At 40.0% G+C, this 14,846-nt stretch overlaps 1 protein-coding gene and 1 long non-coding RNA gene across 4 annotated transcripts; one reads left to right on the forward strand and one right to left on the reverse strand.

Annotated features, from left to right (window-relative positions):
* The first annotated feature begins 923 nt into the window (after nt 1–923).
* LOC123502288 lies at nt 924–11,881 on the forward strand. Of its 3 annotated transcripts, none has more exons than XM_045251516.1 (3): nt 924–1,210; nt 1,543–1,603; nt 11,709–11,881. In XM_045251516.1, exons 1-3 carry the CDS (start codon nt 1,030–1,032, stop codon nt 11,848–11,850), a joined length of 384 nt encoding a protein of 127 aa, XP_045107451.1. In that variant the 5' UTR covers nt 924–1,029; the 3' UTR covers nt 11,851–11,881. The 3 variants fall into 3 exon arrangements, 1 of the variants encoding a protein (XP_045107451.1); XR_006673875.1 differs by lacking the exon at nt 924–1,210 and adding an exon at nt 1,324–1,409; XR_006673874.1 differs by lacking the exons at nt 924–1,210; nt 1,543–1,603 and adding an exon at nt 5,347–5,605.
* LOC123502304 lies at nt 2,830–4,640 on the reverse strand. The gene is made up of 3 exons (XR_006673907.1): nt 4,563–4,640; nt 3,851–3,978; nt 2,830–2,893 (listed from the first exon to the last, which is right to left on the reverse strand). It is a non-coding gene; the product is annotated as an uncharacterized LOC123502304 (long non-coding RNA).
* Nucleotides 11,882–14,846: the final 2,965 nt, after the last annotated feature.

The following is a 14,846-nucleotide window of genomic DNA, read 5'->3' on the forward strand; positions in this document are numbered from 1 at the left end:
GGACCACACGAGCATAAAGCCCAGGCCCTGTAAAACTACAACTAGGTAAATACATACACACACACACACACACCTGCACTCCACAAACAACCCTTAAATCACACCTGGAAAACACCCACAATAAGTCTACCCTAGCCAACCCACACCAAAAAACAATAAATACTATACATAGGTAGCTATAGTTGACATTACAAAACATACAAAAACAGTATTATTCCAGTGTTTCACCACATTCCACTAAATGTTTTTTACCCACCTCATGAGATAGAGCTCCTCATTACGAGTATTTTTAATCCCATATTTATAAGGCGCAACCTATTTATAATGGTGATACCGAATTTCAAAAATTTAATCGTATTTTGGCGATCTCACTCCCGAGTCAATAGAACAGAGACAGACTGACGCGAGAGCTGCTCGACCCAGGGCAGCGGCTAGCGTGCGGGCCAACATTAGTGACTCGTTTTGTTTGAGCTATTGTTTCCGCTGATTGGTTACTTCCGTTTGAAAGTGAACTGGCAGCCAATGAAAAAAAATCATAATTTATTCAACCAATCACGGTGGCCTTGAGACTTGCGGTATGAATTTGAATTCAGTTTGAGGCAAGATGTCCCACTGTGCAGGTTGTGAACTGCATTACTTCAATGTTTTGGTTATCATATTTTCAATAGATGTCATGTCGGCTGAGTGAGAGCTGTGAGGGTGGAGCTGGGAAACGAGGAAAACTGGAGGGACCACTTCATTTGGACAGTGCCACAGTTCCTACTAATACATATTGGTTTGTAGAGCAAGAAAAATAAATCATGAAAATAATTTAATACAACAACACCTGGATAGAATTTTGATTGTCCCCATCATATTGACAGGTTAATGGTATATGATGGCTGTTATTATCATTGATGTTTTCTTTCAGGGTTCACAAGCAGACACGCAGTGTTGTCCAAAGAGGCACTGGGCAGCTGAAACACCGATTTCATGTCTTGCACAGTGAGGTCCGGGTCAGCCCACCATTGAAGGTGTGCAAGATGGTGCATGTTTGTGCTATGTTGCACAATATATGTAAAGACAGGAATATTCCTATTCCTATTGATGCAGGCCACCCTGACTTTGAAGAGCAGCAGCACGACATCGTACAAGAAGTGCCACCACTTCCAGCTGCTCGACAAAATCCGGGTCGCCTGTATCGAGATGAATTCTGCAACTTGCATTTCAAGTATGTTGATTATTTTGTACCAATATATACTGGCTTTACTGTATTTGATCTTGGATATGTCTACTTATCATGCATTAGTATCTCATTACTGTTGATTAACCACCTTTTTTTTCAGCAATCCTGCCAGAAACATGGCCCACCTGCCCCACCACTGATCTGGTGACACATGCAGAGATCAATTTTGCAACTTGCATTTCAAGTATGTTGGTTATTCATTCTGTACCAATATTTACTGGCTTCTATAAATAATCTTGGATACATTCACTCATCATCTCATTATTGTTGATAAGCAACCTAATTTTTCTTTTCTTTTCTTTTTTCATTCTTTCCAGCATTCCTGCTTGAAGTGCGGATCTCCTGCCCTTCAGCACACATGGCCAGTCACATGCCAAGGTACTGTCAACATCTATGTTTTCCATCTCCTTAATTCTTATCCTCACTGCTTTTGTGTTGACATTTAAAAACTGTACACTCTTCTAAATCAACATAAATGCTTTCTATCTCTCCTAATTGTCATCCTCCACACTTCCATGTCAACATTTTAAACCTTACACTCTTCTAAATCAACATAGATACTTTCATCTCTCTTAATCCTCATCCTCGACACTTCCATGTCCACATTTAAAACTGTACACTCTTCTAAATCAACATATATACTTTCATCTCTCTTAATTCTCATCCTCCACACTTGTGTCCACATTTAAAACTGTACACTCTTCTAAATCAACATACATGCTTTCCATCTCCATTAATTGTCATCCTCCACACTTCCATGTCCACATTTAAAACTGTACACTCTTCTAAATCAACATATATACTTTCCATCTCCCTTAATTCTTATCCTTGCTGCTTCCATGTCCACATTTAAAACCATACACCCTTCTAAATCAACATACATGCTTTCCATCTCCTTAATTGTCATCCTCACCACTTCCATCACTTTCTTCCTGGGAGCTCCTGGCCTCACTGTCCTTTTCTGGCAAATATTCCTCATGTGAGTCACTAATGAGTCCTTCTGATTGACTCTCATTGTCCTCAGAATCCTGTAATTCATCTAATAGAGCCAGCTCACCCTCAGAATTCCTCAAGGGTGACAATGACAACACCATTACACCACACTGGTCAGTAACACACTGCCCACCGGCCACCACCCCTCCCCTCAGGCCACACGGTCCCTCCCCAAGCCACCGTACCCAGTGTCCCTGAAAACAGTTAGTCACTTTGTCACTGAATCATAAAAAACACACAAAGCGAGAAGATGAAGCACTGATGGAGCGATGGTGTGTGCATGTACTGTAAATATCTTGAAACACCCTTAAAACACCCTAACATAGCCTAAAATAGTTAAAAACAGTCTTAAACACCCTTAAATAGCCTTAAAATAACCCTAAAAACACTAAAACAGTCTTAAACACCCTTAAAATAGCTTAAAACTGCCTTAAACATCCTAAAATTCTTCAAACACCCTAAAATAGCCTTAAACAATCTAAAACAGCCTAAAAATACCCTAAGACAGCCTTAAAACACCCTAAAGTAGCCTTAAACACCCTCAAAGTCTTCAAACACCCTAAAACAGCCTTCAATACTCACAGTTGGCTAGGTGTGTCCCAGCTGGTGTAGTTGCTATGTTCCATCCCTACATAGAGCCACTTCCTTTAGTACGGCCGGTGGTGGCTGGTGATCCTGTTGGGAGGAGGTGGTGGTGGTTATAATAGTACTAGTGGTGGTAGTGAAATGGTGTGGTTTTGTGAGCATCTGATGTGGTAATGTTGGTTGTTTGTGGTGGTTGTGGGTGTGGTTGGACAGTGGTGGTGGTGGTGGTGGTGGTAATAGGAGGATTTTAAAAAGACAAATATTTTCCGGCCAAAACAAGTTAAAAATTGAGGTTTATGAGACAAAATTGTAAGGAAAAACACGCTTTCACACACCCGACACTCACCAAACACACAGCACACCAGCACACACCATTCCCACACCTGCACACACCAACAAACCACAAACAACCCTTTGCAAACACTGGAAAATGCAAAAAACACACACCCAAAAAATATATAGTAGCTTACACTAAAAACATTTACACACACACCACACGTACACACACACACACCACACCTGCGGAAACCTTTCCACACCTGCACACACCAGCACAGTACACAGCTTGGTGTGTGGAGGGAGATATGGAGGAAAGAAAAGGAGGTGGTGGAGGGAAAAATGAGAAAAATTGTCAGGTTTTGAAGTGAGATTTAGAAAAGTACTATTTTGACTATGATAGAAGTGAGATAGGAGACTCAAAATTAGAGGGAAGGTGGAGGAAACATGGAGGAAATAGTCTACTGAAGGAAAAGCCTGGAGGTAACCTGTGGAGGAAACAAGACAAACATTACCTAACCAAAACGCACCAAAAATTACCTAAAAATATTGCATCACACACACACACACTCCACAAACAACCCTTAAATCACACCTGGAAAACGCCCACAATAAGTTTACCCTAGCCAACCAACACCAAAAAAAAAAAAAAAAACACTATACATAGGTAGCTATAGTTGACATTACAAAAACGTACAAAAAACACACTTACACACACACCACACTCACAGCACACCTGAGGACACCTTTCCCACACCCACACACACTCACCTCTCCCTCTGGAACTTGGTGAGTGGAGTATTTGTGGAGTTTTGCCGCAGAGAGGAGACATGCAGCAAGTCAACAGCAGCGGCTCTCCAAGAACCCATTGTGACATTGTGGCAAGCCATGGTGCACCTCTGGAATAGTGGTAGTTGTAGTAGTGGTAGTGGTGGTGGTGGTAGTAATAGTATAAATGAGGCGTGACAAGGCGTAGGAAAGGGTGAAGGACACTGCCTACCACACTATAACACCACCATATCTCACTAACCACTTCAACTATCAAACTATCACGCATATGGGAGGTGTATGGATCCACAAACTATCTACGGAGGCAATATGAGGGCGTGACAAGGCGTAGTAAATAAGAAAAACTGAAAATAGTTAACACAGAGAGGGCCGATGTGGAAGGCAGGATGGCGGACACTGCCTAACACAAGAACACCACCATATCTCAGTAACCGCTTCAACTATCAAACTATCCCGCGCATGGGAGGTGTATGGGTGCATAAGCTATCTATGGAGGCAATATGGGGGCGTGACAATGCGTAGGAGGGCAGGAATGACCACCGCAAATATGAGGCAACAAAACCCAAAAGTTTGCTTATAAAGACGCACTTATTTTCACTTTACCAGACTTTTTTCACCTTAATTGGCACGTCTCACTAACTCTACATACTTTAGATAATAAGCATGTACACGCACACACTTGGGAATAACTCACCTGCTCCACAAATGTTCAAAAACTGTAAGTCTCAAAACAGAGCTAACAATGGCGGATCTTCTTCTTCTTCTTCTACGCAAAATGTCGACATCATTGTATACACTTCCTCTATCACTCAAACTTCTTATAAAATTCAAAATAACATTGAAATAAAATAATTAAAATATGAAATGGTAAAGAAAAATGAAAATAACATGAGTATTATATTCCCAATACCGAAATGGGGGTGTTGGGGTCACTAAAAAATCTTGATAAAAAACATATTTCGCCATAAGGATTGAAATATTTCTACTTATTTAGTGAAGTTGGCACTTTTCTGATATCTGATTTGTTATTAGTAAAGTAAACTAATTTCTAAACTACAATAGAATCGAGTCCAGCTGTGTTTTGGTTTACCGAAAAAATAACGTTAAAGTCACTGCAAGGAATATAACGTTTTTTTTTATTACCACGCCTAGGATTGTTTTGGTGCTTGATATAACACTTAAAAGATATGAAAAACATGATTCAAGTAACAATATTCCATAAAGTTTAGTCTACCTATTCGTATTTTCAATTTCAAAATTTTGAATGGTAACAAAATAGAAAACAAAAATCTTTATATGACAAAGAATCTGTGTTTTCTTTATTCGGCTGGAAAGCGAAAATTTGTGTTATTCAGAAAATGTAATATAACGTAGTTTGGGTGAGCTTTCCATCTCGACATTGTGGTGTGTTTGTCACCCGTTAATTGGACACAAACACCTTCCTTTCCACCGCTTTCAATAAAAACCACCCGGTAGGAATATTATATTTTGATTATTAGTTACACTATTTATCGCGCCTAAAAGTGTAGTGTATACTAGTCTGGGAGCCGTTTTTCTTGTGGCGATTTTTTAAATGAATTATCTACGTCAATATTGAACCCACGGGGGGCGCCTCACCCCTGCCTTCCCCATGGACAGTCCAGCAATGTCTGCTTCCACTCCCCCTGTGTTTCCAGACCCAGAGAGTGAAGCAAAGCCAGAATCAACCACCACACTAGATAAATAGCCATTACTGTGGTAAATAAGGCGATGGTTGTGTATATGTACCCCAGTTAACACCGCCCGCCGCCCACCTCACCCACACCCACAGCCCGCCCCAACATTTCCTTCAATTCTCACTGTTTTCTGCTGCTGCTGCGCGCCTCAAATGCATAGCAGGGACAAAAGAGAGAGTAGTAGTAGTAGCAGGAGCAGCAGTGTTATTATTATTACTATGAGGGTTAATGTGTGTGTGGGGGGGGCTGTTTTATGTAAAATTATCCCCTACTCTCTCTCTCTCTCTCTCTCTCTCTCTCTCTCTCTCTCTCTCTCTCTCTCTCTCCATGAAGGCCACAGAGGTGACTAGGTAGAGTGTTCCTGCTGTTAATAATTTAGAAATGTTGTTAATCTCTCACTGGAACCTTAAAAACAATAACAACTTCAACTATACTCTATTGATGAAGGTTAGACACACAACCCGTCACTTCAGAGGAGCTTGGCGGTGTCTTATGGTGTGGCTTGACAATGTTAGGGCTGGATATGTCACTAAGCTCTCTCTCTCTCTCTCTCTCTCTCTCTCTCTCTCTCTCTCTAATCGGTAAAGTTAGTCACTCTGAAGGTAAAAATGTGTCCCAGTAATGAAGATGTTAAAATAGTGAAGACTGGCATTAATCTTCTGTCCTCCATACACCCTTCCTAATGTCAATAAAATGGTCTAATGGCACACAAATCTCAAGGTAAAAATGTGTCCCAGTACTGAAGGGGTTAAAATAGTGAAGACTGTGGCCATTAATCTTCTGCCCTCCATACACCCTTCTTAATGTCAATAAAATGGTTTAATGGTGCACAAATCTCACGGTAAAAATGTGTCCCAGTACTGAAGGGGTTAAAATAGTGAAGACTGTGGCCATTAATCTTCTGCCTCCATACACCCTTCCTAATGTCAATAAAATGGTCTAATGGTACACAAATCTCAAGGTAAAATGTGTCCCAGTACTGAAGGGGTTAAAATAGTGAAGACTGTGGCCATTAATCTTCTGCCTTCCATACACCCTTCCTAATGTCAATAAAATGGTCTAATGGCACACAAATCTCAAGGTAAAAATGTGTCCCAGTACTGAAGGGGTTAAAATAGTGAAGACTGTGGCCATTAATCTTCTGCCTCCATACACCCTTCCTAATGTCAATAAAATGGTCTAATGGTACACAAATCTCAAGGTAAAAATGTGTCCCAGTACTGAAGGGGTTAAAATAGTGAAGACTGTGGCCATTAATCTTCTGCCTCCATACACCCTTCCTAATGTCAATAAAATGGTCTAATGGTACACAAATCTCAAGGTAAAAATGTGTCCCAGTACTGAAGGGGTTAAAATAGTGAAGACTGTGGCCATTAATCTTCTGCCTCCATACACCCTTCCTAATGTCAATAAAATGGTCTAATGGTACACAAATCTCAAGGTAAAATGTGTCCCAGTACTGAAGGGGTTAAAATAGTGAAGACTGTGGCCATTAATCTTCTGCCTCCATACACCCTTCCTAATGTCAATAAAATGGTCTAATGGTACACAAATCTCAAGGTAAAAATGTGTCCCAGTACTGAAGGGGTTAAAATAGTGAAGACTGTGGCCATTAATCTTCTGCCTCCATACACCCTTCCTAATGTCAATAAAATGGTCTAATGGCACACAAATCTCAAGGTAAAAATGTGTCCCAGTACTGAAGGGGTTAAAATAGTGAAGACTGTGGCCATTAATCTTCTGCCTCCATACACCCTTCCTAATGTCAATAAAATGGTCTAATGGTACACAAATCTCAAGGTAAAAATGTGTCCCAGTACTGAAGGGGTTAAAATAGTGAAGACTGTGGCCATTAATCTTCTGCCTCCATACACCCTTCCTAATGTCAATAAAATGGTCTAATGGTACACAAATCTCAAGGTAAAAATGTGTCCCAGTACTGAAGGGGTTAAAATAGTGAAGACTGTGGCCATTAATCTTCTGCCTTCCATACACCCTTCCTAATGTCAATAAAATGGTCTAATGGCACACAAATCTCAAGGTAAAAATGTGTCCCAGTACTGAAGGGGTTAAAATAGTGAAGACTGTGGCCATTAATCTTCTGCCTCCATACACCCTTCCTAATGTCAATAAAATGGTCTAATGGTACACAAATCTCAAGGTAAAAATGTGTCCCAGTACTGAAGGGGTTAAAATAGTGAAGACTGTGGCCATTAATCTTCTGCCCTCCATACACCCTTCCTAATGTCAATAAAATGGTCTAATGGTACACAAATCTCAAGGTAAAATGTGTCCCAGTACTGAAGGGGTTAAAATAGTGAAGACTGTGGCCATTAATCTTCTGCCTCCATACACCCTTCCTAATGTCAATAAAATGGTCTAATGGCACACAAATCTCAAGGTAAAAATGTGTCCCAGTACTGAAGGGGTTAAAATAGTGAAGACTGTGGCCATTAATCTTCTGCCTCCATACACCCTTCCTAATGTCAATAAAATGGTCTAATGGCACACAAATCTCAAGGTAAAAATGTGTCCCAGTACTGAAGGGGTTAAAATAGTGAAGACTGTGGCCATTAATCTTCTGCCCTCCATACACCCCCTTCCTAATGTCAATAAAATGGTCTAATGGCCATTAATCTTCTGCCCTCCACACCCTTCCTAATGTCAATGGTACACAAATCTCAAGGTAAAATGTGTCCCAGTACTGAAGGGGTTAAAATAGTGAAGACTGTGGCCATTAATCTTCTGCCCTCCATACACCCTTCCTAATGTCAATAAAATGGTCTAATGGCACACAAATCTCAAGGTAAAAATGTGTCCCAGTACTGAAGGGGTTAAAATAGTGAAGACTGTGGCCATTAATCTTCTGCCCTCCATACACCCTTCCTAATGTCAATAAAATGGTCTAATGGTACACAAATCTCAAGGTAAAAATGTGTCCCAGTACTGAAGGGGTTAAAATAGTGAAGACTGTGGCCATTAATCTTCTGCCTCCATACACCCTTCCTAATGTCAATAAAATGGTCTAATGGCACACAAATCTGAAGGTAAAATGTGTCCCAGTACTGAAGGGGTTAGGGATGGGAGGTTAACATAACTGTAGTGTACTTTAGTGTAGATGATAAACTAAGGAATGGTACTATCAAACTGGAAATTGAGAAGATCATAGAGACTAATGCACAACATCCACTGCTTACAATCTGGGACTTGAATGGCCACGTGGGATTCAAAGGAACACAAAAGCCAGATGGAAATGGAAGAATGATATTAGAATGCATGGAGAAGTATAAAATGATAATGCCCAATGACGATACAATTGTGACAGCTTAGCTCAGTAATCAGCTTACCTTGTTGAGAAAATGCTTTGCTTCAGTGACACCCCAGACAGCTTAGCTCAGTAATCAGCTTACCTTGTTGAGAAAATGCTTTGCTTCAGTGACACCCCAGACAGCTTAGCTCAGTAATCAGCTTACCTTTATGCTCAGAGTATGTTTTGGGGCATTTTGAGGTGTTACATCGTGTTTTGAGTGTGTTTGGGAATAAAATTGAGTGTTTCAAGTGGTTTGGGCGTATTGAGTGTGTGTGGGTGTGTTTGTATTGAGCTCAGAGTTTGTTTTGGGGCATTTTGAAATGTTTTGGGATAAAATTGAGTGTTTTAAGTGGTTTGGATGTATTGAGTGTGTGTGGTGTGTTTGTATTGAGCTCTGGGTGTGTTTTGGGGCATTTTGAGGAGTTACATGGTGTTTTGAGTGTGTTTTGGGATAAAATTGAGTGTTTTACTGAAACTGAGGTTCCCCACGAATAGACCTGTCTCTGATAAAATGCTTTGGTTCGCAGTGACATCTCAGACAGCTTAGGTCAGTAATCAGCTTACCTTTGTGCCATCTTGACATGACATGATGCTCTCGGGAACACATTCCTCACACAAATAGATAAATCTCTGCACACTCAGTGAAATGTGGCTCAAAAATCTCTTAACTTCTTGTATGGTACATTTGCAGGATTGAAGCAAAGTCAGTCTTTTTATAATAATATATTTCCTCTATGTCACATAAACAGCTTTCATTCCTTCACAGCACCAACATCCACACAGAGTGTCCACACAGACAACACTGCGTCATTAAACTGTATATTAATGTACTTTAACTACTTTACATGTACGGTAAGTCCTCGTTACACGGTACATGTGCGTTCCTGAAAACCTTACCACAAATCAGAATTACCGTATCCCGAACCCATTATAACGTGCAATAATAGGGAATGCGCTCCAGCTTCCTGGGAGGTAGGCTAGAAAATGGCCTGTTCATACTCAGATATTGTGTACAAAAATCATTTCAAAGTAAAAAAATCTTTAATTGTCATATCAATAGATGTTTGCAAAGTTTTAGACAGTATAAGAAGGATTATAGGATCAAAATTCTTATGGAATATCAAATAAATGAAAAGTACTAGACCTAATAACAAAAGTTTACCCTGGAGACAAAACTAGACTAAGACTTCAAACACAAAATTTAACAAGTGGCATCAGACAGACAGACAGACAGACAGACAGCAGGGGGATGTACATACAGCCTCCATAACACTTGGCAAATTAACCCCTTCACTACCAGGACGTGCTTTCATACATAGTCATTCTGTTTTCTATTTTGGTGATTCTATACAGCTTCACAAACTTATTATGTGGGGATTCAAATAGTGAAAACTCAGGCCATTAATCCTCTGACCTCCATAGACTCTTCCTAATGTCAATAAAATCGTCTAATCACGCCCAAAACTCACAGTAAAAATGCCTCCCAGTACTGAAGGGGTTAAAAATTATGAAGACTGTGGCCATTAATCTTGTGATCTCCATAGACTCTTCTTAATGTCAATAAAATGGTCTAAAATGGTCTAATGGTACACAAATCTCAAGGTAAAAATACGTCCCAGTACTGAAGGGGTTAAAATAGTGAAGACTGTGGCCATTAATCTTCTGACCTCCATACACCCTTCCTAATGTCATCAAAATGGTCTAATGGTACACAAACCTCAAGGTAAAAATGTGTCCCAGTACTGAAGGGGTTAAAATAGTGAAGACTGTGGCCATTTATCCTCTGACCTCCATACACCCTTCCTAATGTCATCAAAATGGTCTAATGGTACACACATACCTCAAGGTAAAAATGTGTCCCAGTACTGAAGGGGTTAAAATAGTGAAGACTGTGGCCATTTATCCTCTGCCCTCCATACACCCTTCCTAATGTCAATAAAATGGTCTAATGGTACACAAACCTCAAGGTAAAAATACGTCCCAGTACTGAAGGGGTTAAAATAGTGAAGACTGTGGCCATTTATCCTCTGCCCTCCATACACCCTTCCTAATGTCATCAAAATGGTCTAATGGTACACAAATCTCAAGGTAAAAATGTGTCCCAGTACTGAAGGGGTTAAAATAGTGAAGACTGTGGCCATTTATCCTCTGCCCTCCATACAACCTTCCTAATGTCAATAAAATGGTCTAATGGTACACAAATCTCAAGGTAAAAATACATCCCAGTACTGAAGGGGTTAAAATAGTGAAGACTGTGGCCATTTATCCTCTGCCCTCCATACACCCTTCCTAATGTCAATAAAATGGTCTAATGGTACACAAATCTCAAGGTAAAAATACATCCCAGTACTGAAGGGGTTAAAATAGTGAAGACTGTGGCCATTTATCCTCTGACCTCCATACACCCTTCCTAATGTCAATAAAATGGTCTAATGGTACACAAATCTCAAGGTAAAAATACATCCCAGTACTGAAGGGGTTAAAATAGTGAAGACTGTGGCCATTAATCTTCTGCCCTCCATACACCCTTCCTAATGTCATCAAAATGGTCTAATGGTATACAAACCTCAAGGTAAAAATATGTCCCAGTACTGAAGGGGTTAAAATAGTGAAGACTGTGGCCATTTATCCTCTGCCCTCCATACACCCTTCCTAATGTCATCAAAATGGTCTAATGGTACACAAACCTCAAGGTAAAAATAGGTCCCAGTACTGAAGGGGTTAATAACTTTCAAAATAATAATAAAGACATTAGAAAGTGTAAATTTGTGCTTCAAAGATGACACTTTAAATGTGACTCACTTATTCTTTGCAGACGATGGAATGCTGTCAGCGAGCAGCATGGAAGACGCAGAGAGAGTGGTGGTCAGGTGGTGGTGGAGACAGGGAGAGTATGTGGCCTGGAGATTAACAAACAGAACACCAATAATCTTGTGACCTCCATGCATCCTTCCTAATGTCAATAAAGTTGTCTTATCATGCCCAAAATTGTCTTATAATGCCCTCAAAAAATACCAAACTATCTCAAAATGCCTCAAAACATGTCAAACTGTCTTAAAAGCCCTCAAAACATCCCAAACTGTCAAACTGTCTTAAAATGGCCTCAAAACCTACCAAACTGTCTTAAAACTAACTCAAAACATGACAAACTCTCTTAAAATGCCCTCAAAACATCCCAAACTGTCTTAAAATTAACTCAAAACCTACCAAACTGTCTTAAAATTAACTCAAAACTGTCTTAAAATGCCCTCAAACTGTCTTAAAATGCCCTCAAAACATCCCAAACTGTCTTAAAATGCCCTCAAAACCTACCAAACTGTCTTAAAATGCCCTCAAAACCTACCAAACTGTCTTAAATGACCTCAAAACATGACAAACTTTCTTAAAATAATTTTACACAATCTCAAATAAATCAAACTTGATTAACATCTGAGAGAGAGAGAGAGAGAGAGAGAGAGAGAGAGAGAGAGAGAGAGAGAGAGAGAGAGAGAGAGAGAGACTTTAATGAATGTTGTTGTAGCAAAGAAATACACAAAACTATCTCTATTTAAACAACACAATGTAGAAATATTGGATAAAAACTGACTTTGTATGACACACACACACACACACACACTGAAATACTGCAAGAAGACCTAAATAAGATCTGGGAATGGAGTAAGAAGTGGAAATGGAATTCAATGTGAACAAAAGTCATGTCATGGAAATGGGAAAGAGTGAAAGACGACCCGTGGGAATCTATAAGATGGGAGATGGAGTAGAACTGGAGAAAGTCAAAAGGAAAAGGACTTAGGAGTGACGATGGAAGAAAACAATCAACAAGTAAGCCATATTGATAGAATTTTTAGAGAAACATATAATTTGCTAAGGAATATTTGAGTAGCATTTCACTACATGGACAAAGAAATGATGAAGAAATTGATAAGTACTATAATAAGACCCAGATTGGAATATGCAGGAGTAGTGTGGACTCCTCATAAAAAGAAACACATAAGGAAATTGGAGAGGCTACAAAGAATAGCTACAAGAATGGTTCCAGAATTTGAAGGGATGACATATGAGGAGAGACTAAAGGCTATGGATCTACCAACCCTGGAACAAAGAAGGGAGAGAGGAGACCTGATACAAGTTTATAAATTGATCAACAGAATGGACAAAGTGGATAATGAGAAACTGATCCTGAGAGAAGAATATGACATCCGAAGCACAAGATCGCATAGTAAAAAGCTGAGAAAAGGAAGATGTCTGAGAGATATTAAAAAATATAGTTTCCCGCAGAGATGTATTGAGACGTGGAACAGTTTAGATGAAGAAGTAGTGTCTGCAACGAGTGTGCATACTTTTAAAGTAAGATTGGATAAGTGTAGATATGGAGACGGGGCCACACGAGCATAAAGCCCAGGCCCTGTAAAACTACAACTAGATAAAATACAACTAGGTAAATACACACCAAGCGGCCCTCGTCAAGATGGGTAGAGGCCTGCTGTGCCACTCACGGCTACAACATCTCCCCCTGACGCGCCCCAGCCAATCCATGCCACACCACACACAAACGTGGTCACGCCACTCAAGGCCCCAAGAACTGACCGTTATCATCACAGTGCTATCCCCTCCATGGTGCCACCCATAAACAGCTAACTTAAGGTTCTCATCTTAAGTCTCCCTCAATCCCCATGTGTGCATTTTCAGTATCTATGTACTGCAATTACTAATAAACCATATTATTATTATTATTATTTACACACACACACTGGGATGGACTGGGAGAGGCTGGGATGCACTGGGAGAGAGAAAAGGAGGACAGAGAAGTCTGTGAGCATGTATTTCATGAGAAGTTATGGGTGGAAGGAGCACAGGTGGAGAAGATGTACAGAATGGGAATGAAAGTGAGAGGGAGTGAGAGGCCCCTAATAGTATGTATGTCTGCGTGATGTATATGATAAATGGGAGGTGGTGAAGAGGGGCAGACAGCTGAGAGACTGTCATGAGGAAGACATAAGTCAAATCAGGATTGCCCCTGACAAAACTAAGAAAGAGAGAGAACAAGACGCAATGCTAAAGGAAAAGTTGCAAGACAAAAGAAGACAAGGAGGCCAGTGGAAAATACAGAGGGGAAAAATTGTGAGAGTAGGAGAAGGCACTGGTGGGGACTGAAATACAGGTGTACGGGACAAAGAAATCAGCGAAAAGAGTGTCAAAATGAGTGTAATAAATATACAAGGGCTAACACAAACTAAAGCAAAAGAAGTAGAAGAGTTAGTGAGTGATGATAGTATAGTTTGCTTAACAGAGACCCAGAAGAAGCTAAGAGATATAAACTTCAGTGATAACTGTGTGATAGTAGATAATATGAGAGAGGAGCAAGATAGAAAGGGAGGAGGACTAATGGTGCTATATAGGAAGGATACAGGAGTACAGCTAGAGAAGATACCAACAAAATGTCCGGATATATTGCACACAAAAGGGAAAATGAGAGGATGGGAGATGAGACTAGTAGTGGTTTACCTGAGTGTTAACGATCCACCCAGAAATAATAATATTAAGCTACAAATGGAAAGGATAATAAATGGAAACTCTCACCCGCTCTTAGTCATGGGTGACTTTAATGGACATGTGGGCTTCAAAGGGGAGCAGAAGGTGAATACAAATGGAGAAATCATTTTGGAATTGATAATGTTAAATGATGATTGCAAATGCACAGGAGGAGAGTTCACATGGAGCAGAAATGAACAAAGGAGTGTTATTGATTATGTACTGGCAACAAATCAAGTCTATAGGAAATTCAAGAGCATGCATATAGATGAGGAGAAGGACATTTTGACATGTCAGACCACAATCCAATTGAAGTGGAGCTAATAATAAAAGAGAAGAAGAAAAAATGTGAGAGAAAAGAGTGGGTTGTGAAGGAGTATTATAAAACAGACAATAATTCCTTAGAAAGATTTTGGGTGTG

The sequence above is a fragment of the Portunus trituberculatus genome, chromosome 11 (genome assembly GCF_017591435.1).
Source record: "Portunus trituberculatus isolate SZX2019 chromosome 11, ASM1759143v1, whole genome shotgun sequence".
NCBI lineage: Eukaryota > Metazoa > Arthropoda > Malacostraca > Decapoda > Portunidae > Portunus > Portunus trituberculatus.